The following is a 26,450-nucleotide window of genomic DNA, read 5'->3' as shown; positions in this document are numbered from 1 at the left end:
TTTTTTTTTCCGCTTTTTAACTTTATTATTTAGTCCTCTTCTGCTTAACAGTGATAGACACCCACATACAAACATACCACAAGTGCCCCGCAACTGTTGAGATGACATGAGCGCCGGCGATACACAGGGAGGGGTGGGGAGAAACATAAAATATATTATATAGTCAAAAAACAAAATTCTAAAAAGTCAATAAGAAACTAAATAAAACAATTTGCAAAGCCATGACCTCTTGCACACAAACATCTCCTGGGTAGCCTAAAGGATGTAGTAACAACACGGTGCTGAAAATTGTGCCGCAAACCAAAAAAAAGGCATCTTCTGTTCTATACTCTGCTTCTTTTATAGCTTTATATATACAGTATATATATATCTATATATTTTATTTTTATTTTTTCAAACCTTTAATAACATCACAAAAAGCCATCAGCACAAACAGCAGCAGCAGTACTAGTAGTAGTGAGCGCTCTCCGCCTCTGCAGAGACACCATGTTGGAAATGCAGCCTTATCACAGATTTGTGTTTAGTTTTTTTTCGTGAGGTCGAGACGAGGCATCGTGGGGCGAGGGGTGATGGTCTGGCTGAGGTAAACATAACATGGAACACAGATGATCACTGGAGCTAGACCTTGGCATAACCCTTATGTGAATACTCCAGTCTGTTGTAAGGGAGGAGGGTAAAAAGCTACAAAATATATTAAAAAACAAAAACCTCAAAATTAACCCAAAAATAAAACCAGAGGCCCTCTGGACAAAGGAAATTAGCAGAAAAGGGACATTGCTCTGGCTGAAAGCATCCACGCAGGTTGAAACGTGAACCAAACAAGTCAAACTGTCAGTTTTGTGATTTTTTTTTGTTGTATTTTTTTTTCTCCTTTTGTTTTTTTATGGTTTCTTTTTTTATTTATTTTTTTTGCCTTTTCCTTATTTCAAATATCGCTTAAAGGTATATAAACAGGAAAGAGAAGTGATTTGTAGGAAATTAAAAAGTAAAGAATAGTTTAGCACCGACGCTTGCAGGTCGGCAGCGAGAATTTCAGAAATTCTGTGTGGTGCAGTTTGTTTTTGTTTTTTTTCCATCCCTTTGTATTTGCCTTGATAGGTCCATAGAAATGGAGAACGAAAAAAAAAAAATCCAAGTGTGCCCCTGCGCTATACGGCAGAAGACTGGTCTCTTTATATCCTATAGCTCGGGCCCAGCAGAACGCTTGCCAGGCCGACACTACTCCATTTGTGGCCTGAGTCAGCAAGGGAGGAGGGGCAGCAGGAGAGGCCGAGGAACAAGAGCGCAGGAGGGTCTAAGGGTCAGGCCGTGAGAAAGGAAAGAGAACAAGCACACGTGATTGAGAGCATCAAGACTCTTCATTTCCGGAGTCGTCATCATCATAACAGTCGGCATCCTCCTCCTCCTCATCTTCATCGTCTATGTCGTCATCATACAAGTCGTCGTAAAGTAAGTCTGAGCTGTTGTCACTAGAAGGCACTTTGGTTTTAATGCAATATTCTGCCAAGGTGGTGGGAACTTTCACGCCATCTTTCTCTGCTTCTGCTTTAGTCGCCGACACTTGTTTCCTGTGTAGAAGGACAATAGATGGACACAAATGTTGTAAAACTAAGAAATCAATTACATCCAATACCCATCTCCTATATACAAGAACTACTATAATACTGCCCCCTATGTACAAGAATACAACTACTATAATACTACTCCTATGTTCAAGAATATAACTACTATAATACTGCCCCTATATACAAGAATATTACTACTATAATACTGTCCCCTATGTACAAGAATACAACTACTATAATACTGCCCCCATGTACAAGAATATAACGCCTATAATAGTGCCCCCTATGTACAAGAATATAACGCCTATAATACTGCCCCCTATGTACAAGAATATAACTACTATAATACTGCTCCTATGTACAAGAATATAACTACTATAATACTGCCCCTATGTACAAGAATACAACTACTATAATACTGCTCCTATGTACAAGAATATAACTACTATAATAATGCCTCCTATGTACAAGAATATAACTACTATAATATTGCCCCTTGTACAAGAATATAACTACTATAATACTGCCCCTATGTACAAGAATATAACTACTATAATACTGCTCTTATGTACAAGAATATAACTACTATAATACTGCCCCCTATGTACAAGAATATAACTACTATAATACTGCCCCCTATATACAAGAATAACTACTATAATACTGCTCCTATGCACAAGAACAGAACTACTTTAATTCTCTGTATTGATAAAAATGTACGGCGATGGAAGTCTCTTTATATAGACAGCAGCCTCACTGTTGGTAGAGACAACTCACCTTATGATTTCTGCATATTCCTTGTCTTTTCCTTTACTGTCCCTCCATTTCCTGAACATTACAGAAGCATCTACATTGGCCGGGGAGAAAGTGTTTGGTTCATTCAGCAGTGAGATCACACTCAGCAAGATAGTCCTGGGAGGAGAGACGATGGGATGACTGTTTGGTATACAGGTGGCATAGTAGTCATATATACAGACAGTAAAAGGGGGCCACACAACAGCTGTGTGACTGAGACCCTATTACAGGGGTCGCCAACTCCAGGCCTCGAGGGCCGCCAACAGTGCAGGTTTTCAGGATTTCTTTAGTATTGCATCGGTGGTAATGTGATCATCTGCATAGGTGATGATTCCAACCCCTGTGCAATACTAAGGAAATCCTGAAAACCTGCACTGTTGGCGGCCCTCGAGGCCTGGAGTTGGGGACCACTGCCCTATTACAATAAAGCCTTCTTATTTTACAAGTATTTCACCATTACGCTTACCTGACGTTTTGGGTGGGGTTCCACCTCTCTGAAGGCAGCTCTCCACTCTGTGGGTCATCTACAGGTGGGTGAAGGATAGAGATGCAGACATCGCCATTCTAAAAAAACTGAATAAAGTCAGTAGAGACCCCCCCAGGGATTTATCACATCACACAATCTCCTCTTATAAAAACACAAGCGCCACTTCACTCTCCCTTTCTTTGGACAACTCCAACATCCAGTGGAACTCCAAGCCTGAAGGAAGGGAGAGTGAGGCGGTCTATCTGTAAGATAAAAATACACGAGAGTAATCTCTTCCCCCTCCTCTCCAGGATCGATAAACAATGGTTTGATTTTCTGAGGACGATGCCTATAACGTACTTAGCTTCTAAACTTAATGAATGTGACTGCTCTGTTGGCTCTGTTCCAGTCTCTACGGCAAAGCTAACAGAAACGGGAAGTAAAAGCCTGTGCAAAAACTGCAATGTTTACAGATTTGCCTTACCTCGTATATATTGGGATGCCACATCTTTGTTAAGAAACGGAAAGTTGGAGGAGAATACGGATAGTCTATGGGGAATTTTATGTGAGCCTGCAAAAGAAGAAACAAGGTTGATCAGTACATGGAAGCACTGGAGGTGTTAATTATTTATAACGATAGACACGGAGGTTCCCGAGAATACTTTAAGAATAATTTCCGTTTGATATATACAGTGCCAGGTAATGTCCTAATTGGAATCAGCAACTTGTAGTTGTAAAATAACAGGAGTTCTGCCAGTCCCTGCATGGAGCAGGGTAGTTGTGTGCATCACCTCTGAACATCAGAGTCCAAAGAACTTATGGCAGATCAGGTCAAATAATTTGCATACAAAGATAAAAAACACCCCAAATATATTTCCACCATGGTTTCTCCTTTTTGGGTGGGAGTTGTACATCAGAGTCACGAATCATCACAAAACCGCCTATATCTTATATCCCAGTGCTGTCAGCGCTCACTTCACACTGACTGCTGTCAGATGAAATCTGGAAGTGTTTGTAATGATACACAACAGCTCTGCTATAACTACACAGTGTGAGAGAGTGTGAGTGATATTGAACCTGCAGAAACTAACCCTAGTATTGCAATATATATAAGTATATATTACAGTCTCCTTCACCGAGTAACATTATTACTGGTTTGGGAACTTTAGAAAACACCCAAGCTCCTACGATAACCCATCAGTACCACTCTGTTGTGAACGTCCCTTTTCATTTCGGGGTCAGATTGACAGAAGCATTTAAAATCTTTAACTAGCAGCAACCAGAGCTAGCTACAGTCGCTGCTGTTACAGGCAGGTGTACACTGTATAACAGCCAGTACCCACCACAACTTAAAGAGCCCACTCGATTCACACGCACGCAACCTGAGACAAATGTATTCATCACAAGTCGCTAAGGGTTAAGCACGTGTGTACAAAATGAAGTCCAATTGTGAATAGGTTATGGGTCGAACTGCGGCACATTTATGTGTAGGTCTAAAAACAGTTCGCCCCCCTCTCTATCAGCCCTTCATTCACATGCACACTCGGTTCATCTGAGAGTGCACTTGTACAGGAACACATCAGCTGATATATTGGTCATATAGTCAATGACCAAGCACAGTGGTAGGACTTCAGCAGATTGGGTGTATAGCAGCAATACGCCAGTATTGCGTGCACCGAGAGACACTTTCAGTAAAGTTGTGCACAAAACAGAGCGGATGCATCACTTCATTACATGCAGCATCCAGGTACTGCAAGATCAGCGACTGTGACCCATTCATAGACCCATGCCCCATGTACAACTAAACTGCAGCCCATCTGCAACTAAACGGTTAACCTTGGGGTCATTGAATGGACAAGGTAGAAACAGGCAGATTACTCCAGCCATGGGCTCCCTGCCAGGCTATTTATTGCTTGCAGCTCTGTCAGCACATGGCAACCCAAGACCAACTTCACAAGGCCAGAGCCAAGGCCACACTGGCACATCATCAACACGGAGGGGGTCAGAGGCACGGGCTGACAGCTCTATAGGATTAATAACACTTAAGAGGATATAACAAAAATAGAAAAAATAAAAACACACATACATATAGTAACATAGTAACATAGTTAGTAAGGCCGAAAAAAGACATTTGTCCATCCAGTTCAGCCTATATTCCATCATAATAAATCCCCAGATCTACGTCCTCCTACAGAACCTAATAATTGTATGATACATTATTGTTCTGCTCCAGGAAGACATCCAGGCCTCTCTTGAACCCCTCGACTGAGTTCGCCATCACCACCTCCTCAGGCAAGCAATTCCAGATTCTCACTGCCCTAACAGTAAAGAATCCTCTTCTTTGTTGGTGGAAAAACCTTCTCTCCTCCAGACGCAAAGAATGCCCCCTTGTGCCCGTCACCTTCCTTGGTATAAACAGATCCTCAGCGAGATATTTGTATTGTCCCCTTATATACTTATACATGGTTATTAGATCGCCCCTGAGTCGTCTTTTTTCTAGACTAAATAATTCTAATTTCGCTAATCTATCTGGGTATTGTAGTTCTCCCATCCCCTTTATTAATTTTGTTGCCCTCCTTTGTACTCTCTCTAGTTCCATTATATCCTTCCTGAGCACCGGTGCCCAAAACTGGACACAGTACTCCATGTGCGGTCTAACTAGGGATTTGTACAGAGGCAGTATAATGCTCTCATCATGTGTATCCAGACCTCTTTTAATGCACCCCATGATCCTGTTTGCCTTGGCAGCTGCTGCCTGGCACTGGCTGCTCCAGGTAAGTTTATCATTAACTAGGATCCCCAAGTCCTTCTCCCTGTCAGATTTACCCAGTGGTTTCCCATTCAGTGTGTAATGGTGACATTGATTCCTTCTTCCCATGTGTATAACCTTACATTTATCAAAGAAGTAAGACAGGCAATTAACAGTAAAAAGAAAGCATTTGCACTACTAAAGCAGGATGGCACCATTGAAGCTCTAAAAAACTATAGGGAGAAAAATACTTTATCTAAAAAACTAATTAAAGCTGCCAAAAAGGAAACAGAGAAGCACATTGCTAAGGAGAGTAAAACTAATCCCAAACTGTTCTTCAACTATATCAATAGTAAAAGAATAAAAACTGAAAATGTAGGCCCCTTAAAAAATAGTGAGGAAAGAATGGTTGTAGATGACGAGGAAAAAGCTAACATATTAAACACCTTCTTCTCCACGGTATTCACGGTGGAAAATGAAATGCTAGGTGAAATCCCAAGAAACAATGAAAACCCTATATTAAGGGTCACCAATCTAACCCAAGAAGAGGTGCGAAACCGGCTAAATAAGATTAAAATAGATAAATCTCCGGGTCCGGATGGCATACACCCACGAGTACTAAGAGAACTAAGTAATGTAATAGATAAACCATTATTTCTTATTTTTAGTGACTCTATAGCGACAGGGTCTGTTCCGCAGGACTGGCGCATAGCAAATGTGGTGCCAATATTCAAAAAGGGCTCCAAAAGTGAACCTGGAAATTATAGGCCAGTAAGTCTAACCTCTATTGTTGGTAAAATATTTGAAGGGTTTCTGAGGGATGTTATTCTGGATTATCTCAATGAGAATAACTGTTTAACTCCATATCAGCATGGGTTTATGAGAAATCGCTCCTGTCAAACCAATCTAATCAGTTTTTATGAAGAGGTAAGCTATAGACTGGACCACGGTGAGTCATTGGATGTGGTATATCTCGATTTTTCCAAAGCGTTTGATACCGTGCCGCACAAGAGGTTGGTACACAAAATGAGAATGCTTGGTCTGGGGGAAAATGTGTGTAAATGGGTTAGTAACTGGCTTAGTGATAGAAAGCAGAGGGTGGTTATAAATGGTATAGTCTCTAACTGGGTCGCTGTGACCAGTGGGGTACCGCAGGGGTCAGTATTGGGACCTGTTCTCTTCAACATATTCATTAATGATCTGGTAGAAGGTTTACACAGTAAAATATCGATATTTGCAGATGATACAAAACTATGTAAAGCAGTTAATACAAGAGAAGATAGTATTCTGCTACAGATGGATCTGGATAAGTTGGAAACTTGGGCTGAAAGGTGGCAGATGAGGTTTAACAATGATAAATGTAAGGTTATACACATGGGAAGAGGGAATCAATATCACCATTACACACTGAACGGGAAACCACTGGGTAAATCTGACAGGGAGAAGGACTTGGGGATCCTAGTTAATGATAAACTTACCTGGAGCAGCCAGTGCCAGGCAGCAGCTGCCAAGGCAAACAGGATCATGGGGTGCATTAAAAGAGGTCTGGATACACATGATGAGAGCATTATACTGCCTCTGTACAAATCCCTAGTTAGACCGCACATGGAGTACTGTGTCCAGTTTTGGGCACCGGTGCTCAGGAAGGATATAATGGAACTAGAGAGAGTACAAAGGAGGGCAACAAAATTAATAAAGGGGATGGGAGAACTACAATACCCAGATAGATTAGCGAAATTAGGATTATTTAGTCTAGAAAAAAGACGACTGAGGGGCGATCTAATAACCATGTATAAGTATATAAGGGGACAATACAAATATCTCGCTGAGGATCTGTTTATACCAAGGAAGGTGACGGGCACAAGGGGGCATTCTTTGCGTCTGGAGGAGAGCAGGTTTTTCCACCAACATAGAAGAGGATTCTTTACTGTTAGGGCAGTGAGAATCTGGAATTGCTTGCCTGAGGAGGTGGTGATGGCGAACTCAGTCGAGGGGTTCAAGAGAGGCCTGGATGTCTTCCTGGAGCAGAACAATATTGTATCATACAATTATTAGGTTCTGTAGAAGGACGTAGATCTGGGTATTTATTATAATGGAATATAGGCTGAACTGGATGGACAAATGTCTTTTTTCGGCCTTACTAACTATGTTACTATGTTACTATGTTACTATTGTTAAACCTCATCTGCCACCTCTCGGCCCAAGTTTCCAACTTATCCAGATCCATCTGTAGCAGAATACTATCTTCTCTTGTATTAACTGCTTTACATAGTTTTGTATCATCTGCAAATATCGATATTTTACTGTGTATACCTTCTACCAGATCATTAATGAATATGTTGAAGAGAACAGGTCCCAATACTGACCCCTGCGGTACCCCACTGGTCACAGCGACCCAGTTAGAGACTATACCATTTATAACCACCCTCTGCTTTCTATCACTAAGCCAGTTACTAACCCATTTACACACATTTTCCCCCAGACCAAGCATTCTCATTTTGTGTACCAACCTCTTGTGCGGCACGGTATCAAACGGTTTTGAAAAATCGAGATATACCACGTATATACACACTTTTTTCCCCCCATCAGTTCCTGGAATGCTGAACTCTATGCCCCAACCCATGCCACCAATTGTCTGCTCACGGTGTACGCTGTGCATAGGAAGAAAGCTGTCAGTGGTGGGGGTGAGCACATGAAAATGGATTATTTAAATGGCAGCAGATTTACTAGTCCCCTAGTGATAAAAATAGGTTTTATCAGCAGGAGATCAACAAAAACTATAGCAAGTAGCCCACCAGAGAAGAAGCTGAAGAAACGCCCAGGTGGACTGCATACAGAAATTTCACATGGTCCACTCCAAAAACATATCTTTGTAAGGGCAGAGACTCACTGCTGTATTTCTTGTTAGAGAATCGCATCGTACTGCATGGACTGGCCGGCAGCTCTCCTGACCCCGAGCATGACGGATTACTATGCAGCTGTCAAGCTCAGGTCAGGAGAGCCGACAGCCAGTACGAGTGTTACAATGTGACTCTCGCACGAGAAATACGGCAGTATCGGGGAAGCTCTGGGATAAGCTTTAAAGTCAATTTTCTTAACAAGAGAAGAGCTCCTCTTTAAAACGTATATTCATTAAATCACAATCTAAATTCCCTATCAGTATGTCTTTGGAATGAGGGAGGAAACCGGAGAACTCGGAGGAAACCCACGCAGACACGGGGAGAACATACAAACTCCTTGCAGATGTTGTCCATGGTGGGATTTGAACCCAGCGCAGCAAAGCAACAGTGCTAACCGCTGAACCACCGTGCTGTCCTGCTGCATAATTCTGCCCTTGTGACTAGTCTCTGTTCAACCTGTGCGATGACCAGGACTGTGGAGTCCATAAAAAAAGGGGAGACTCAGACTCCCAAAATATAGAATAAATTTGGCACAGTAGATAAATGAAGGATGTGCTGTACAATTTTTCATAATTTGAGAAAGTTATGAAATGTCCTATAAATGCCTGTTCTATCCCTAATCTAAGGATCTTGGCTTTTATTTGACTTGGAGCATCTAATAGTCTTCTAAAACAAATATAATCCCCTCAGAACAAAGCTATTTAGTCCAAAAAGATAATATAAACACATTGTGCATATTTAATTCCAAAAGTATTGAGTAATAGACATTTATTACCTGTAGTCATGGTGCATGCAGGAGTGGGGGTATAGAGCAGCCCTGATACGCGTTTAGCCACTTACAGCGGATTTGAGGTGAAACGCGCGTCGAGGCTGCTCAATACCCCCACTCTTGCATGCACCGTGACTACAGGTAATATATAAATCTATTACTAAATACTGTTGGAATTGCATATTAATGTAAAAACATTGTGCATGTTTAGTATATTTATTTATGGCGATGTGTGTGCTTATTGGCTGTGGAGACAATTATTGCTATATTAGTATGTATTAAATCAATAGGCCACATACACAGCACAAAGAGTAAAAAGAGTTAACATAATAGATTCTCTTGGATAGTTATGTTCTACTGTGTGTGCTAGTCATTCATTGGATCTATGATTATTCATACTCAGGATAACACGCCTATTGAATAGTTGGATAATTATATTTATTTGCTACTGTTGTCTGTCTATTACCATTTACATGGTTGCCTTTTTAGGTACACCAATGTGTTATGTGTCAATACATTTCTTGATATCCGCGTTTACAAAATTTTGTATCCTAGTAGCTTTTTAAACTCTATAGTTTTTTTTTTTTTTTTTTTTTAAATGATTTTATTTTTTAGTTGAGATGAATCTGTGCTGCACTTTATGAACATGCTCAGTAGTGACCAGTTCTGTGGAGTCAGGGAAACTGAGGAGCCAGAGTCAGTGGTTTAGGTTACAGACTCCACAGCCCTGGTGAGAAATCAGCAGATCGAGCTCGGTGTGCCGAGATCTAGTACACAAGGATGACCAACACATTGTAGCCCCGACAGTTGTCAGAGGGAAATCGGTTTTTATTGTGTAATGCGAGTGCAATCCAAGTATGCGATTTTCTTCCTCACATGCATGGAGTATACAATGCGATAACATGATCTTTTACATACTGTACATACCACATGTGAAGTTAAACCATTTACCCCAAAATTAAAATACAGTATATATACACACACACATGGGCTGTGCTATATACCGCATGGGCTGTGCTATATACTACTATACATATTCTAGAATACCCGATGTGTTAGAATCGGGCCACCATCTAGTCTTATATAACCATGTAGATAAAATGATAGAGATAAAATGATTGATAATGTCACAGGACCGCTACATATAAACATTCACCTTTTTTAGCTTATGAAATCAGTTTTTTGCAGTCAGTCACAATCTGTTGGCTCAACGGATCTGTCGCAGATTGTGAAAAACTGATGCAACAGATCCATTTTTTGGATGGATCTGACTAGCGGATCTGGCCAACTGTAACGGAACATGCTCAGTTAAAAAAAAAAAAAAAAAAAAACGGAATCAGTTGCTGGATTCCATCATTTGACGGATCCGGTGCCATAGGCTTCCATTCTAGCAAACGATGGACTGCGACGGAGCAGTCGCTGTCCGTTTTTCGGTCTTCGGCCGCCGGACAAAATTTTCGAACTGATCTGGTGAATGACGGATGAAACTTGAGAACATCCGTCGCAAATACAAGTCTATAAGAAGAAAAAAAAAACCCACACGGATCCGGCAGCATTAGTCGCTGGATCCGTTTTTTTGTTTTTTTTTTTTTCAAAATTCGACGGATTGCAACTGATGGCAAAAAAATGAATGAGTGAAAGGGGCCTTATTTTTCTTTTTTTTTCCCCCAGGTATCCACTTGTAGGCTGCAGCGGATTCCCTGAACTGCTCATTTTAAAAATAAAAAATAGTTGGTGAAACAAGAACTGTGTGGGAGAGTATTCATTCAAATACATTCTTTGTGTATATAGGTTTTTGTTTTTAAATCTCGGGTTAGTTTGCCATCACACCAGGGCAATTGGTGTCAAGCGCCAGAATTGATGCATCTCATGTGATGTGCCAATTCTAGGGCAGCTGCGGGATTGTATTTTTAGGTTGGGAAGGGCCCAATAAACAGGGACCTTCCCAGACAGATAATATAAGCCCGCAGCTGTCTGCTTTACCTTGGCAGGTTATCAAAAATTGGGGAGACCCGTTTTGTTTTTTTAAACACTTTTTTTTTTGTTAGGTTACATAAGACTAAACACCCTTTAGTGGCACATGAAAGGCAGTAAAGGGTGCTAGATTACTATATGTAGGGAGCATGACATTGAGACTTGTGCATTAAAAAAAAAAAATAAATAAATCGGTACATCACACAAATGCTGTGTGTCGAGTGATTTTTTTTTCTCGCACCCATTGACGAGTGTGATCCGATTCTCGCAGACAATCGCTTCATGCAGGGATGTGGAGTTTGCAAGCCAAACCCCCAACTCATGATGCATCAGTTTCCAACTTCCCAGCCCTGGTCACTACTGAGCATGTGCATAAAGTGCAGCACAGATTCATCTCAACTCCGCCTCCCCAGCCCTGGTAACTACTGAGCATGTGCATAAAGTGCAGCACAGATTCATCTCAATTAAAAGCAGAGCGCCTTAGATCAGGAACAGAACAGACATTTACAGGACATTTCATAACTTTTACAGTATTGTACTACTGAACCCAATTTATTATGTATTTTAGGAGTCGGAGTATCTTATACCGACTCCACAGCCCTGGTCTTTATACACATCAGATGGCTGTGAAAATGGTCAGGGTCAACTAGAAGTCGTTGCTTGTACGACGGAGCTTGGTAAGCGTGGCTGGTATGGGCACCTTTACAATATCATTCCTCCCAAGGTTTCACTGCTTCCCTAGACTGAGAAACTTTATCTCCTGCCAAAATATTTGCCAACAAAAGCCAGGGGCATGTGACCTGAGGACGTCATTTTAACCCCTTAGTGACCGAGCCAAATTTTTTAAATCTGACCAGTGTCACTTTATGTGGTAATAACTCTGCAACGCGTCAACAAATCCCAGTGATTTTGAGATTGTTTTTTCGTGACACATTTTACTTTATGATAATTGTAAATTTAGTTCAATATTTTTTGTGTTTATTTATAAAAAATATAAAAAAAATTGAGAAAAATGTTAAAAAATTAGCAATTGTCTAAATTTGAATGATTATCCCTTTAATCCAGATTGTCATACAACAGCAAACCATTAAATAACATTTCCCACATGTCTGCTTTACATCAGCATCATTTGTAAAATGTTCTTTTATTTTGTTAGCATTTTAGGAGGTTTAAAAATGTAGCAGTAATTTTTCATTTTTTCAAAGAAATTTACCACATTTATTTTTTTAGGGACATATCCATGTTTGAAGTGACTTTAGGGGTCCCATATATTGGGAAACCCCTAAACGTGATACCATTTTAAAAACAGCACCCCCTGACATATTGAAAACTGCTGTCAGGTAGTTTATTAACCCTTCAGGTGCTTTACAGGAATTAATGCAAAGTGGCATGACAGAAATGAAAATGTGTATTTTTACCACCTAAATGTTGCTAACTTCTAAACAGATTACTACAGCCGTCAGACTCTAAGGCCGCTATTTGGTAATGAATTGCCATCGCAAACATCAGGACAACAAAATCATGATCTGAGGGCACCAATTGGGATAAAGAAGAAGCCCCCACACTTTGTTAACCATTTATAATGATGTAGTCACTATTGACAGCAGCATCTAAGGGGTTAAACAGATTTAGAAGGTGCAAATACTGATCGTGGCTGATACAGCAAGTTGTCAGCTATAGTGTACAACCAACAGATGCTGGATTGTTATCTGTATGGGGAGGCCATTCTCTTATATCTCAGGTCAGTTAAAAGACGTATTGAATAGGCTGTTAGAATTTGTATTATGGCAAGAAAAAAAAAAAAAGCAGCCAAGTAAAGAAAAACGAGTGGCCATCATTACTTTAAGAAATGAAGGTCAGGTCAGTCTGAAAAATTGGGAAAACTTTGAAAGTGTCCCCAAGTGCAGTGGCAAAAACCATCAAGCGCTACAAAGAAACTGGCTCACATGAGGATCGCCCCAGGAAAGGAAGACCAAGAGTCACCTCTGCTTCTGAGGATAAGTTTATCCGAGTCACCGGCCTCAGAAATCGCAGGTTAACAGCAGCTCAGATTAGAGACCAGGTCAATACCACCCAGAGTTCTAGCAGCAGACACATCTCTACAACAGCTGTTAAGAGGAGACTTTGTGCAGCAGGCCTTCATGGTAAAATAGCTGCTAGGAAACCACTGCTAAGGACAGGCAACAAGCAGAAGAGACTTGTTTGGGCTAAAGAACACAAGGAATGGACAATAGACCAGTGGAAATCTGTGCTTTGCTCTGATGAGTCCAAATTTGAGATCTTTAGTTCCAACCACCGTGGCTTTGTGCGACGAAGAAAAGGTGAACGGATGGACTCTACATGCCTGGTTCCCACCGTGAACCATGGAGGAGGTGGTGTGATGGTGTGGGGGCGCTTTGCTGGTGACACTGTTGGGGATTTATTCAAAATTGAAGGCATACTGAGCCAGCATGGCTACCACAGCATCTTGCAGCGGCATGCTATTCCATCGGGTTTGCGTTTAGTTGGACCATCATTTATTTTTCACTCCATGGCTCAGCACCACCCTACATCTCCTCCCTGGTATCAGTCTATCACCCTACCCGTGCCCTCCGCTCCGCTAATGACCTCAGGTTAGCATCCTCAATAATCAGAACCTCCCACTCCCGTCTCCAAGACTTTACACGTGCTGCGCCGATTCTTTGGAATGCACTACCTAGGTTAATACGATTAATCCCCAATCCCCACAGTTTTAAGCGTGCCCTAAAAACTCATTTGTTCAGACTGGCCTACCGCCTCAATGCATTAACCTAACGATCCCTGTGTGGCCTATTTATAATAAAAAAAAAAAAAAAAAAAAAAAAAAAGGTTCCTCGCATCATGTTCTCATACACTTTATGCAGTATTAGCCCTCTGTGTCTGTACTGCTACATACTTAGGCAGGTAACTGGTTCATGCAGCTTTACATGAACACCCGAGCCTTACACTATGGCCGGTCCGAATAACTATAGCATTTGTTACCATCCACCTCTCGTGTCTCCCCTTTTCCTCATAGTTTGTAAGCTTGCGAGCAGGGCCCTCACTCCTCCTGGTATCTGTTTTGAACTGTATTTCTGTTATGCTGTAATGTCTATTGTCTGTACAAGTCCCCTCTATAATTTGTAAAGCGCTGCGGAATATGTTGGCGCTATATAAATAAAATTATTATTATTATTATTATTATTTTTCAACAGGACAATGACCCCAAACACACCTCCAGGCTGTGTAAGGGCTATTTGACCAAGAAGGAGAGTGATGGGGTGCTACGCCAGATGACCTGGCCTCCACAGTCACCAGACCTGAACCCAATTGAGATGGTTTGGGGTGAGCTGGACCGCAGAGTGAAGGCAAAAGGGCCAACAAGTGCTAAGCATCTCTGGGAACTCCTTCAAGATTGTTGGAAGACCATTCCCGGTGACTACCTCATGAAGCTCATCAAGAGAATGCAAAGAGTGTGCAAAGCAGTTATCAAAGCAAGATGTGGCTAATTTGAAGAACCTAGAATATAAGACATATTTTCAGTTGTTTCACACTTTTTTGTTACGTATATAATTCCACATGTGTTAATTCATAGTTTTGATGCCTTCAGTGTGAATGTACAATTTTCATAGTCCTGAAAATACAGAAAAATCTTTAAATGAGAAGGTGTGTCCAAACTTTTGGTCTGTACTGTATATATATATATCTATATCTACACATGTTTTTTTATTGCTTACTCATGCTTTCCTTTTTTTAGGGTATGTGCACACGTCCGGATTTCTTGCAGAAATTTCCTGAAGAAAACCGGAAATTTTCTGCAAGAAATCCGTTTTGGTTTTTTTTTGCGTTTTTCTTAGCATTTTGCAAGCAAAATTAGCTTGCAGAATGCTAAAGTTTTTCAAGCGATCTGTAGCATCGCTTGGAAAACTGACAGGTTGGTCACACTTGTCAAACAGTGTTTGACAAGTGTGACCAACTTTTTACTATAGATGAAGCCGCATATATAGTAAAAAATAGAATGTTTAAAAATAATAAAAAAAAATAAAAAAATATTTATACTCACCCTGCAGACAGCCGATCTCCTCAGCGGCGTCCATTCCTATAGATGGCATGTGTGTGCAGGACCTTCAATGACGTCGCGGTCACGCGACCAATCACAGGACCGCGACATCATCATAGGTCCTTCACACAGACCATCTATAGGAACAGAAGCGGCAGCATGCAGCGCAGAGAGGCGGGAAGACACCGGGGCCATCAGAGGGTGAGTATATGACTATTTTTTATTTTAATTCTTTTTTTTTTTTTACTAATTATATGGTGCCCAGTCCGTGGAGGAGAGTCTCCTCTCCTCCACCCTGGGTACCAACCGCACATAATCTGCTTACTTCCCGCATGGTGTGCACAGCCCCATGCGGAAAGTAAGCAGATCAATGCATTCCTAGGTGTGCGGAATCCCCGCAATTCCGCATTTTTAATGAACATGTTGCTTTTTTCCCGCAATGCGATTTTTTCATGGAAAAAAAAGCAACATTTGCACTAGAAATGCGGAATACACTGTAATTAATAGGAGGCATATGTAAGCGTTTTTTTCACGTTTTTATAGCGAAAAAACGCGAAAAAAACGTGAAAAATCCTGAACGTGCGCACATGGCCTTATACTAATATTCCTTGACACCTTTGCTTACCCACAAGATTAAATCTACATTTTGCTCCCCTCCCCCCCCATCCTGTTTTAGTCACTACCTGGGGCAGCATGGTGACCAAGTGGTTAGTACTGCAGCACTTCAGTCCTGGGTTCAAATCCCACTAAAGGCAACATCGGCTAGGAGTTTGTATGTTCTCCCCGTGTTTGCTCCCACACTCCACAGACATACTGATAGGAAATGTAGATTATGAACCCCTATGGGGACAGCGATGAAAGTGTCTGTAAAAACACTGAGGAATTAATGGCGCTATATAAGTAACAAGTACCTAGGTTAAAAGAGGAGTCTGACAAAGTTTTCAGATTGTCGGATTAAGACAACATGTGCAACTTTTAAAAGGATTTCCAAAACAAATCAAAAGATTGCTGCAAAATTCAGAAACAAATAGATTCCCCCCCCCCCTACTATAGATAAGAACTACATAAAGCTGAAGAGTCTCTTAACCAAAAGACATAAGTCCACTTGTTGAGTCAACACGGCTGTCCTCATTTCGGAGAATAAGCGGTCATCAGGTGACCCACCGAGGGCCACTGCCAGGGAATGTGGAACAGAAGGTAAACAGGGTGACCATGTTCACAGCAAACAAGTAACAAGCAGTTATCAGCAGGGCCCCAGCCTCACAGGGTCAGCTGTCCTGTCAGACTTAATATAAGATTTGTACAGGGATGAAGGACTGAATCTGATGACCCCACATAGCGTATATGAACGGCGAGTGCCAGGGCTACGGCACCATGGAAAGCTCGGACTTCTGGCACAGAGACCACTCATCTGGTCTCCTCTATAATGAAAACAAAGGTTTCTTGGAAAGCTTGGCAAGACCCCAAAATCATTCACGTCACCCAGCTTTCCCCACACATCTGCTGAATACTTACACACAGTATATGAGCGCTGGGTGACGAGAGAGCGAGAGTTTTTTTTTACCCTTTGTGCCATCAGAAACCTCCAATCCGGGTAATTTCAGAAGCAGTGGGAGGGATCAGAGACCTCAGATCCAGGTCATTTCACTTGCATGCTTTGGTCAATATCAGCCTCACAGAATCTAAAGTTGCTGGTCACTGTCAACTTCTAAAAAAAAAAAAAAAAAAAAAGTTCCCAACTTTCCCTAGCCATCTGAATGGCAAATTTCTAAGTCTGACCAGAAACTGAAACCTGGGGGCTTAATTTTATCTGGGAGCTCTAATAGACAGCACTGCTTACTCTTGCATGTTGAGATGCGTAGGATCAGAGATTTAGAGAAAACCGGCCATTCCAGAAAGACACGCAGGTCTAACGTCACAAGACGTTGTCTGTCGCTGACTCACTCGTCAAATCGCTGTGTAATAGACTCCATCGGCTCTGCTGTATCACACGGCCAGCAAATATGGATGCCAGAGGGTGGGGAAACCCACAGGTAGCAGGCACATCATATTCCTTCCATCTGACCTCATTATTCACAGAATGTAGTGCACAGCTGACATCACATTTTCACCTAAACAAAACCCTCCCTAGTAACCCCACTCACTCCACAATGGTCACATTGCCTAGTTAGGTGGGGGGGGAGATGGGTGGCTCGGTTCAAAGGAGGGATTAGGGTCCTTTTTCTAGAGGTTGTGCACAAACCTAGCCAAATTGTGGAAGTGACAGTGCTGGCAGCTCAGATAGGAGCCTTGTCACCCAGAAGCAGCCAAACTGCAGATTAGGATTACAGACTGGGGCGGTATCTGGGCACGGCCGGCCCTGTACAAGGACAGTGGTGGATGGTAACTGAGCACAGGCTGCAGCGTCGCACACCACTGATACATTCCCCATCCTAGGGCCTGCTGGGATAGGCCATCCCTTTATTATCAGCGAGGGGATCCAGCCTGAAAATGAAGGGCCCTGGGTCACCAGATTACAGCGGCTCACCCTTTTTGAAAGTTTTTCTTTTTCTGCACAGCAGAGCACTCCGCAGTAGATCCCCATTCACATAAACAGGGCCACGCTGAGGTTCCCTGCACTAGCACTGCTGTGCAGAGGAAACATGACTGGGCATCAGAGGGGTCCCACATATTGCTAGAGTAAATGCCACACACTGTATAAAGTGGGAATGACCCTTTCAATTTGCAAAATCCCATGAAAATAAAGTGTGCAGACGAGTGTAATTTTGTGTAACTGACACAGATGCACCAAATTATTCCCTAGTTACCTTTACTTTCCCCAGGACAATCAGCTCATTGTTAAGTGGTGGGGGTGAGGGTCTACATGGGTGCAGTGACACCCCCTATATTGGCATAATTAGAAAATATATATATACTAGATGGTGGCCCGATTCTAACGCATAGGGTATTCTAGAACATGCATGTCCACGTAGTATATTGCCCAGCCACGTAGTATACAGCACAGAGCCACGTAGTATATTGCCCAGACACGTATGTAGCAGAATAAAAAAAAAGACTTAAAATAAAAAAATAAACATATACTCGCCTTCCGTAGGCCCCTTGTAGTCCTGTTGCCTGTGTGCGGTGTACGCGGCAGCTTCCGGTCCCAGGCAGGACCTGTGATGATGTCGCGGTCACATGACCGTGACGTCATGGAAGGTCCTTCTCACATAGCATCCTTGGCACTGGAACCTGCCGCTTGCACTGCCGAGGACACCGCACACATCGGAGGGTGAGAATAACCTTTTTTTTATTATTTGTAACATTAGATCTTTTTACTATTGATGCTGCATACGCAGGGTTAATAGCTGCATTAATGGAGTGCGTTACACCGGGCTCTGGTAACGCTGGCATTAACCCTGTGTGAGGCACTGACTGGATGGGAGTATGGAGCGGGCACTGACTGCGGGGAGGAAAGAGCGGCCATTTTACCGCCGGACTGTGCCAGTCACTGATTGGTTGTGGCAAAATGCCCACGACCAATCAGCGACTTGGATTTCCATGACAGAGGCCGCGACAAAAAGAAGTGACCCTTAGACAATTATATAGAAGAGATTTTTTTTTTTTTTTTTTTAACACACACAGCATGTAGAGTTATTAGGCAAGTTGTATTTTGATCACATGATACTTGTTCTACATGTTGTCCTACTCTCCAAGCTGTTCAGGCTTGAGAGCCAACTACCAATTAAAGGGAACCTGTCACTCCCAAAATCGATGGTGAGGTAAACTCACCGTTATCAGGGGCTTATCTACAGCATTCTGTAATGCTGTAGATAAGCGCCCAATGTAACCTGAAAGAGAAGAAAAAGAGGTTAGATTATACTCACCCAGGGGCCGTGCCGCTACGGTCTGGTCAAACGGGTGCCTCAGGTCTGCTCCGGGGCCCCCCCCATCTTCATTCCATGACGTCCTCTTCTGGTCTTCACGCCGCGGCTCCGGCGCACTTTGTCTGCCCTGTTGAGGGCAGAGCAAAGTACTGCAGTGCGCAGGGAAAGGTCAGAGAGGCCCAGCGCCTGCACACTGCAGTACTTTGCTCTGCCCTCAACAGTGCAGACAAAGTACGCCTGCACCGGAGCCGCGGTGTGAAGACCAGAAGAGGACGTCATGGAATGAAGATGGGAGGCGCTGTTCTGGACTTGAGACACCCATCGGAGCAGGACCGCCCCTGGGTGAGTATAATCTAACCTCTTTTAGGTTACATCGGGGGCTTATCTACAGCATTACAGAATACTGTAGATAAGCCTCTGATGACGGTGAGCTTACCACACCATCGATTTTGGGGGTGACAGGTTCCCTTTAAGTAAATCAGGTGATTTGCATCTCTGTAATGAGGAGGGGTGTTGTCTAATGACATCAAAACCCTATATAAGGTGTGCTTAATTATTAGGCAACTTCCTTTCCTTTGGCAAAATGAGTCAGAAGAGAGATTTGATGGGCTCTGAAAAGTCCAAAATTGTGAGATGTCTTGCAGAGGGATGCAGCAGTCTTGAAATTGCCAAACTTTTGAAGTGTGATCACCGATCAAGCATTTTATGGCAAATAGCCAATAAGGTCGCAAGAAGCGTGTTGGGCAAAAAAGGCGCAAAATAACTGCCCAGGAATTGAGGAAAATCAAGCGTGAAGCTGCCAAGATGCCATTTGCCACCAGTTTTGCCATATTTCAGAGCTGCAACGTTACTGGAGTAACAAAAAGCACAAGGTGTGCGATACTCAGGGACATGGCCAAAGTAAGGAAGGCTGAAAAAACGAGAAACAAGAAACATAAGATAAAACGTCAAGACTTGGCCAAGAAATATCTTAAGACTGACTTTTCAAAGGTTTTATGGACTGATGAAATGAGAGTGACTCTTGATGGACAAGATGGATGGGCCAGAGGCTGGATCAGTAAAGGGCAGAGAGCTCCACTCCAACTCAGACGTGAGCAAGGTGGAGGTGGGGTACTGGTATGGGCTGGGATCATCAAAGATGAATTTGTGGGACCTTTTCGGGTTGAGGATGGAGTGAAGCTCAACTCCCAGACCTACTGCCAGTTTCGGGAAGACGACTTCTTCAAGCAGTGGTACAGGAAGAAGTCGGTACCGTTCAGGAAATACATGATTTTCATGCAGGACAATGTTCCATCACATGCCTCCAACTACTCCACAGCGTGGCCGGCCAGTAAAGGTCTCAAAGAAGGAAAAATAATGACATGGCCCCTTGTTCACCTGATCTGAACCCCATAGAGAACCTGTGGTCCCTCGTAAAATGTGAGATCTACAGGGAGGGAGAACAGTCCACCTCTGGGAACAGTGTCTGGGAGGCTGTGGTGGCTGCTGCACGCAATGTTCATCGTAAACAGATCAAGCAACTGACAGAATCTATGGATGGAGGCTGCTGAGTGTCATCATAAAGGAAGGGGGCTATATAGGTCACTAATTTTTGGGGGTTTTGTTTTGCATGTCAAATGTTTATTTCTAAATTTTGTGCAGTTATATTGGTTTACCTAGTGAAAAAACAAGTGAGATGGGAATAGATTTGTTTTTAAGTTGCCTAATAATTCTGCACAGTAATCGTTACCTACACCAACAGATAGCCAAATCTAAACTTCCAAAAATATTAAGTTTTGATATTTCTGGAGTCTTTTGGGTTGATTGAGAACATAGTGGTTGATCAATAATAAAAATAATGCTCTAAAATACAACTTGCCTAAAAATTCTGGTGTGATATATATATTTTTTTTTTTGCATGACGCACCCAATCACGGTCAGTGCCCGCAGCTTACACTGCAGCGTTGCATTTCTCGGTATAGCCGTCAGACAGGGCGATGATCAGAGCCCCATACATCAGGAGTGAGCCCCGGGACACAACATCTGCCGTGTGCAGGACTCTGAAGCCTGTTCCTACATGCACAGCATGTTCTCCCTACAGCACGCTGCGCACATCCAGCTCGGTCCCCACCATTTTACAGGGAGCCTGGATGCACAAAAGTACAGATCAGGGGGAATGAAGCATGCATGTGTTACATGGGGAATACACAGTAATAAAATATATACAAATATCTGATTAATCAGTGAGAGGGGTGGGGGAAGGTGCTCAACAATCACGTATCTTGCATCACTCAGAAAGCTGCATGCAGTGTCATCTATGGAGATTTTCATTCAAGAACAAATACACTTTCTCTGTTCAAGAATTTTAACATTACATCCTATTCTGGGCTTATCGCCCTTCACAAGTCAGACTTGCCTATGGATGGTCAGCAACAATATATCTGATAAACTGGATGTAGGATTAAAACTATAACACCACGTTACTTTACACTGCAGCATGGAGTTTTATTTGAAATCAGGTTAGGAGTCTCACGGTTAGCTCATGGAATACAGACCTTAAAATACATCCACCTGAACACAGCTTTAGGGCTCGCTCACGCTGCCGCATAACACGGCCCAGAGCTATACGATGTTTTATCAGATAGTACTTGGCGCAATGTTATACTATGGGGCAGGGCAGCGATTACTTTCTCATGCATCCGATGATGATTCTCGTCTATGGGTGCAAGTGAAACATTTGACTGCACTCTGATGTCATCTGACTCGCGCAGTTCTCCGTCTTCTTCACACCTGTGCTGGGATTCTCTCATGCCCGTGTGAGCAAGCCCGCAAAGTGATCCCATGTGTATAGCCAATAAGATTCCAACAGATAACCAGTAGTTGGGCAAAAGTAAGAAGTGTCTCCAGCACAATAGGCACCGCACATCCCTAGAGCAGCCTGAGCATTTCTATCATGGAGTTATGAATTGTACAGATATGACATTACCCCAACACCAGTGCCTCCTACCAAAAGTGTTGATGACTATTTCTGAGCTAGCGCTGCCTGCATTTTATGGATTGTTTTCTACGAGAAGATCCTTGGATTGACCCCACTGCCTCCTAGAGGGAGGGATCTGCAGCTGTTGTGGAACCACAAGTCCTAGCATACTGCTGGTCACTGGTGAGTAATGCACCAATTTACAAAAACGCAAATTTGTTGAGGGCTGGCGGAACAGGCGACGCCTCAAGTCTACCATGCGGTAAAATAGAAAAACAAAAGGACACTATTCTTTCTGCATTATTGCGGTGTCGTTGCTACCTGAAATCAACTTTCATCCTGCTTTGTCAGGAAATGCTGGGAGTTGTAGTACTACAACAGCTGTAGACTGATGATCCCTTAGGCTATAGTTGACATTCGGACACTTGGGATTTTGCACAGAATATTGCAAACTACGATGAACAGACAGAAAAGCTGAGGCCACATCAGACATTTGCACGATTATTGGGCGATTACTTTGCAGCATATGGCGGACCCCAACCTCTCCTGTGCCGTGGCATGCAGCCGTGTGTCCTGCCCACGTATCAGTACAGGACGTCCGAGTCTTGGCTATGACACAGACGTCCAGGGCTACACGTTCTGTGCTGCTGTGGCCCATTGCCCTGCGACGTCACATGGGCACAAAGCCATCTTCTGCCAGGTGACCTCTGCCCCGTCCTTACGGGTACACGTATGCCACCTGGCTTCAGCAGCATTTCCCCAACTGTTTGGGATGTAAACAAATGGCCAGAATTGAATATTACAGCGATAACCATATAAGTGACAACCATTATTCCCGGTCTTACACTCCGCAGCACCGGGCCAGACTCACCTTAAAGTACCCCCCCTCATAGAGGGTATTGGGAGGCCCAAAGATGGCCACCTCCCAGTTGTACAGGTCACTTTCATCCACCAGGGTGATACGGAAACCTTCCACCGGCTCCTCCTGCAGTGACTTCAGCTCCAGCATCAGCGCCTTCTGCGAGCTGGTCATCTGCTGCTGCGCCATGGCGGAGAGAACGGGCAGATCACCGAGCAGTCCTGCACCACGTACCGGCCCCCTCGTACTTAGCGAGCGTCAGCTCTGGAGACAGACGTCCTGCAGAAGGAGGCACGAGCACAGTCCAGAACGAGCGTCAGCTCTTGGGCCCACTCTGATAGAAGTCTATAGGGTTATAGATGTCCTGGCTCCTGGGTCCAGCGTTCTGTGGGAGATGGGTTAAAGGGCCCCTTTGTTTCCAGCAAGTGTCCAGTCTTGTGGGGTATGGGTTATAAGGCCCCTTTGTCTCTGCCAGGTGCCAGCTCTTGGGCCCAGACTTGTGGGGGAGGGGTTATAGGGCCCCTTTGTTTCCAGCAAGTATCAGATCTTGGGGCCCAGTATTGTGGGGGATGGGTTATAGGGCCCCTTTGTCTCTGCCAACTCTTGGGCCCAAAGTTGTGTGGGGGAGGGGTTAGAGGGCTCTTTTGTCTATGCTGAGTGCCAGCTCCTGGGCCCAGCCTTGTGGTAGAGGGGTTATAAGGTTATAGGGCTCTTTTGTCTATGCTGAGGGCCAGCTCCTGGGCCCAGCCTTGTGGTAGAGGGGTTATAAGGTTATAGGGCTCTTTTGTCTATGCTGAGGGCCAGCTCCTGGGCCCAGCCTTGTGGTAGAGGGGTTATAAGGCCCCTTTGTCTATGCTGAGGGCCAGCTCCTGGGCCCAGCCTTGTGGGGGATGGGTTATAAGGTTATAGGGCCCCTTTATCTATGCTGAGGGCCAGCTCCTGGGCCCAGCCTTGTGGTAGAGGGGTTATAAGGTTATAGGGCCCCTTTGTCTATGCTGAGGGCCAGCTCCTGGGCCCAGCCTTGTGGGGGATGGGTTATAAGGCCCCTCTGTCTATGCTGAGGGCCAGCTCCTGGGCCCAGCCTTGTGGGGGATGGGTTATAAGGCCCTTTTGTCTATGCTGAGGGCCAGCTCCTGGGCCCAGCCTTGTGGGGGATGGGTTATAAGGCCCTTTTGTCTATGCTGAGGGCCAGCTCCTGGGCCCAGCCTTGTGGGGGATGGGTTATAAGGCCCTTTTGTCTATGCTGAGGGCCAGCTCCTGGGCCCAGCCTTGTGGGGGATGGGTTATAAGGCCCTTTTGTCTATGCTGAGGGCCAGCTCCTGGGCCCAGCCTTGTGGGGGATGGGTTATAAGGTTATAAGGCCCCTTTATCTATGCTGAGGGCCAGCTCCTGGGCCCAGCCTTGTGGTAGAGGGGTTATAAGGTTATAGGGCCCCTTTGTCTATGCTGAGGGCCAGCTCCTGGGCCCAGCCTTGTGGGGGATGGGTTATAAGGCCCCTCTGTCTATGCTGAGGGCCAGCTCCTGGGCCCAGCCTTGTGGGGGATGGGTTATAAGGCCCTTCTGTCTATGCTGAGGGCCAGCTCCTGGGCCCAGCCTTGTGGGGGATGGGTTATAAGGCCCCTCTGTCTATGCTGAGGGCCAGCTCCTGGGCCCAGCCTTGTGGGGGATGGGTTATAAGGCCCCTTTGTCTATGCTGAGGGCCAGCTCCTGGGCCCAGCCTTGTGGTAGAGGGGTTATAGGGCCCCTTTGTCTCCAGCGAGTGTCAGCTCCTGGGCCCAGCCTTGTGGTAGAGGGGTTATAAGGTTATAGGGCCCCTTTGTCTATGCTGAGGGCCAGCTCCTGGGCCCAGCCTTGTGGGGGATGGGTTATAAGGCCCCTTTGTCTATGCTGAGGGCCAGCTCCTGGGCCCAGCCTTGTGGTAGAGGGGTTATAGGGCCCCTTTGTCTCCAGCGAGTGTCAGCTCCTGGGCCCAGCCTGCTGCGGGTGGTATTAGGGGCAGCAGCCAGTCTTGTCCCCTCCGGGGCTCTCAGGCTGCACTCAGGGGCCCCCTCGCTTCCTAGGCCTCACTCTGCTCCTGTGGGGCCCCTGGGCGGCTTCTCTCTGTGTGTAGGATAAAGAGGCCTTACTGTAATCCCCGGCCTGGAGTGTGCGGCCGCCCGGCTCTAGCTGCAGTAAGGGCAGACGGGCCCTCAGCACTGAGCCGTTTCCTCCTGCGGGTGAGCGGGGCCGGTTACGACGTCCGGAGCGCTTCACTCTCCGGTCTCCCGGCTGTACAGCCAAGCGAGGCGCTGCTAGTTCCTTTTGTGATGTCACAGGGTGTGGTGACGTCACGGCCCCGCCCAGAAGGGAAGGATAATGGGCTGTGCAGGAAGGGGGCGTGGCCAGAGTCGGCGCTCGGTCTGATGACACAGGGTGACTGTAGTGTGTCAGGGCTGTGACGTCATCCAGTACTGGGGAGCAGGGATAATACTATGTGCCCCCCACACTGCATCCCACCCCAGCCTTGTCAGGGGTCACTGCAGAAGAAACTCACCTGCAATAGTCCATGGGACAGCACAACAGACTGATGCCATGTTCACACTTAACATATTGGCTGCGGTTTTTTCACCAATGTCGATGTCATTTCATGAAAATTCCGGCTATTCTCGCATTTTATGGGACTTTTTTTTTCTCCCTTCATAGGCATGTAAAAAATACAGAATCCTGGGCATTCTGCGCAAAAAAACATTAAAATGAATCACTTCAAATGAGCACCAAAACGCATTGTTAAATAGGGAAAAATGCATAAAAAAATCAGCAAAAACACAAAGATCAGAGCAGAGTGCTGTGTGTATATTAGTGCAGATGTGCAGAAAAAAACGCAGCTGAATTACAGTAAGGCTACGTTCACATTTGCGTTGCGTCAGGCGCAGGTTCGGCGACGCATGCGTCATGTGCCCCTATATTTAACATGGGGGCGCATGGACATGCGTTGTCTTGCGTTTTGTGACGCGTCATTTTTGGCGCAAGCGTCAGGGCGCAGAGGACGCTGCAAGTTGCATTTTTTGTGTGTCCAAAATCAAGCCAAAAATGGACGCATGCGTCACAAAACAATGCGTTTTTGCATGCGTTTTGCATGCGTTGCATCGAAGACGCAACGCCCAACAACGCAAATGTGAACGTAGCCTAACATTGTGGCAAGTGAGAACACGGCTTAAGTTAACCGTCGTGTTCAGTTTTATTTCATACGTCAATAGTATATGTGAAAATAAGAAATTGTGTCATATACAGGACAGACGAAAAGTTTGGACACGTCATTTAAAGATTTTTTTTTTTTCATGACTATGAAAATTGTACATTCACACTGAAGGCATCAAAACTATGAATTAACACACGTGGAATTATATACTTAACAAAAAAGTGTGAAACAACTGAAAATATGTCTTATATTCTAGGTTCTTCAAAGTAGCCACCTTTTGCTTTGATGACTGCTTTGCACACTCTTGGCATTCTCT

The 26,450-nt window shown here is 44.3% G+C and overlaps 1 protein-coding gene across 1 annotated transcript; it reads right to left on the bottom strand.

Annotated features, from left to right (window-relative positions):
- Positions 1-25,278, bottom strand: UBE2R2 (ubiquitin conjugating enzyme E2 R2). Its single transcript, XM_069747557.1, has 5 exons — positions 22,969-25,278; positions 3,311-3,397; positions 2,827-2,924; positions 2,343-2,477; positions 1-1,568 (listed from the first exon to the last, which is right to left on the bottom strand). Exons 1-5 carry the CDS (start codon positions 23,143-23,145, stop codon positions 1,349-1,351), a joined length of 717 nt encoding a protein of 238 aa, XP_069603658.1. The 5' UTR covers positions 23,146-25,278; the 3' UTR covers positions 1-1,348.
- Between the last annotated feature and the right edge of the window lie 1,172 nt (positions 25,279-26,450).

Source organism: Ranitomeya imitator, chromosome 1 (assembly GCF_032444005.1).
Source record: "Ranitomeya imitator isolate aRanImi1 chromosome 1, aRanImi1.pri, whole genome shotgun sequence".
Taxonomy (NCBI): domain Eukaryota; kingdom Metazoa; phylum Chordata; class Amphibia; order Anura; family Dendrobatidae; genus Ranitomeya; species Ranitomeya imitator.
Note: the sequence above shows the minus strand (reverse complement) of the source record. Positions and strands in the feature narration are given on the sequence as shown.

What these genes read in the sequence shown, in the direction of transcription:
- UBE2R2 (XM_069747557.1), bottom strand. Translation starts at nt 23,145, where the DNA reads ATGGCGCAGCAGCAGATGACCAGCTCGCAGAAGGCGCTGATGCTGGAG. An exon ending in ATGAGGGGGGGTACTTTAAG is followed by an intron (nt 3,398 to 22,968) that starts GTGAGTCTGGCC and finishes CTTCTTTTGCAG; the next exon opens with GCTCACATAAAATTCCCCAT. An exon ending in GAATATGCAGAAATCATAAG is followed by an intron (nt 1,569 to 2,342) that starts GTGAGTTGTCTC and finishes CCTTCTACACAG; the next exon opens with GAAACAAGTGTCGGCGACTA.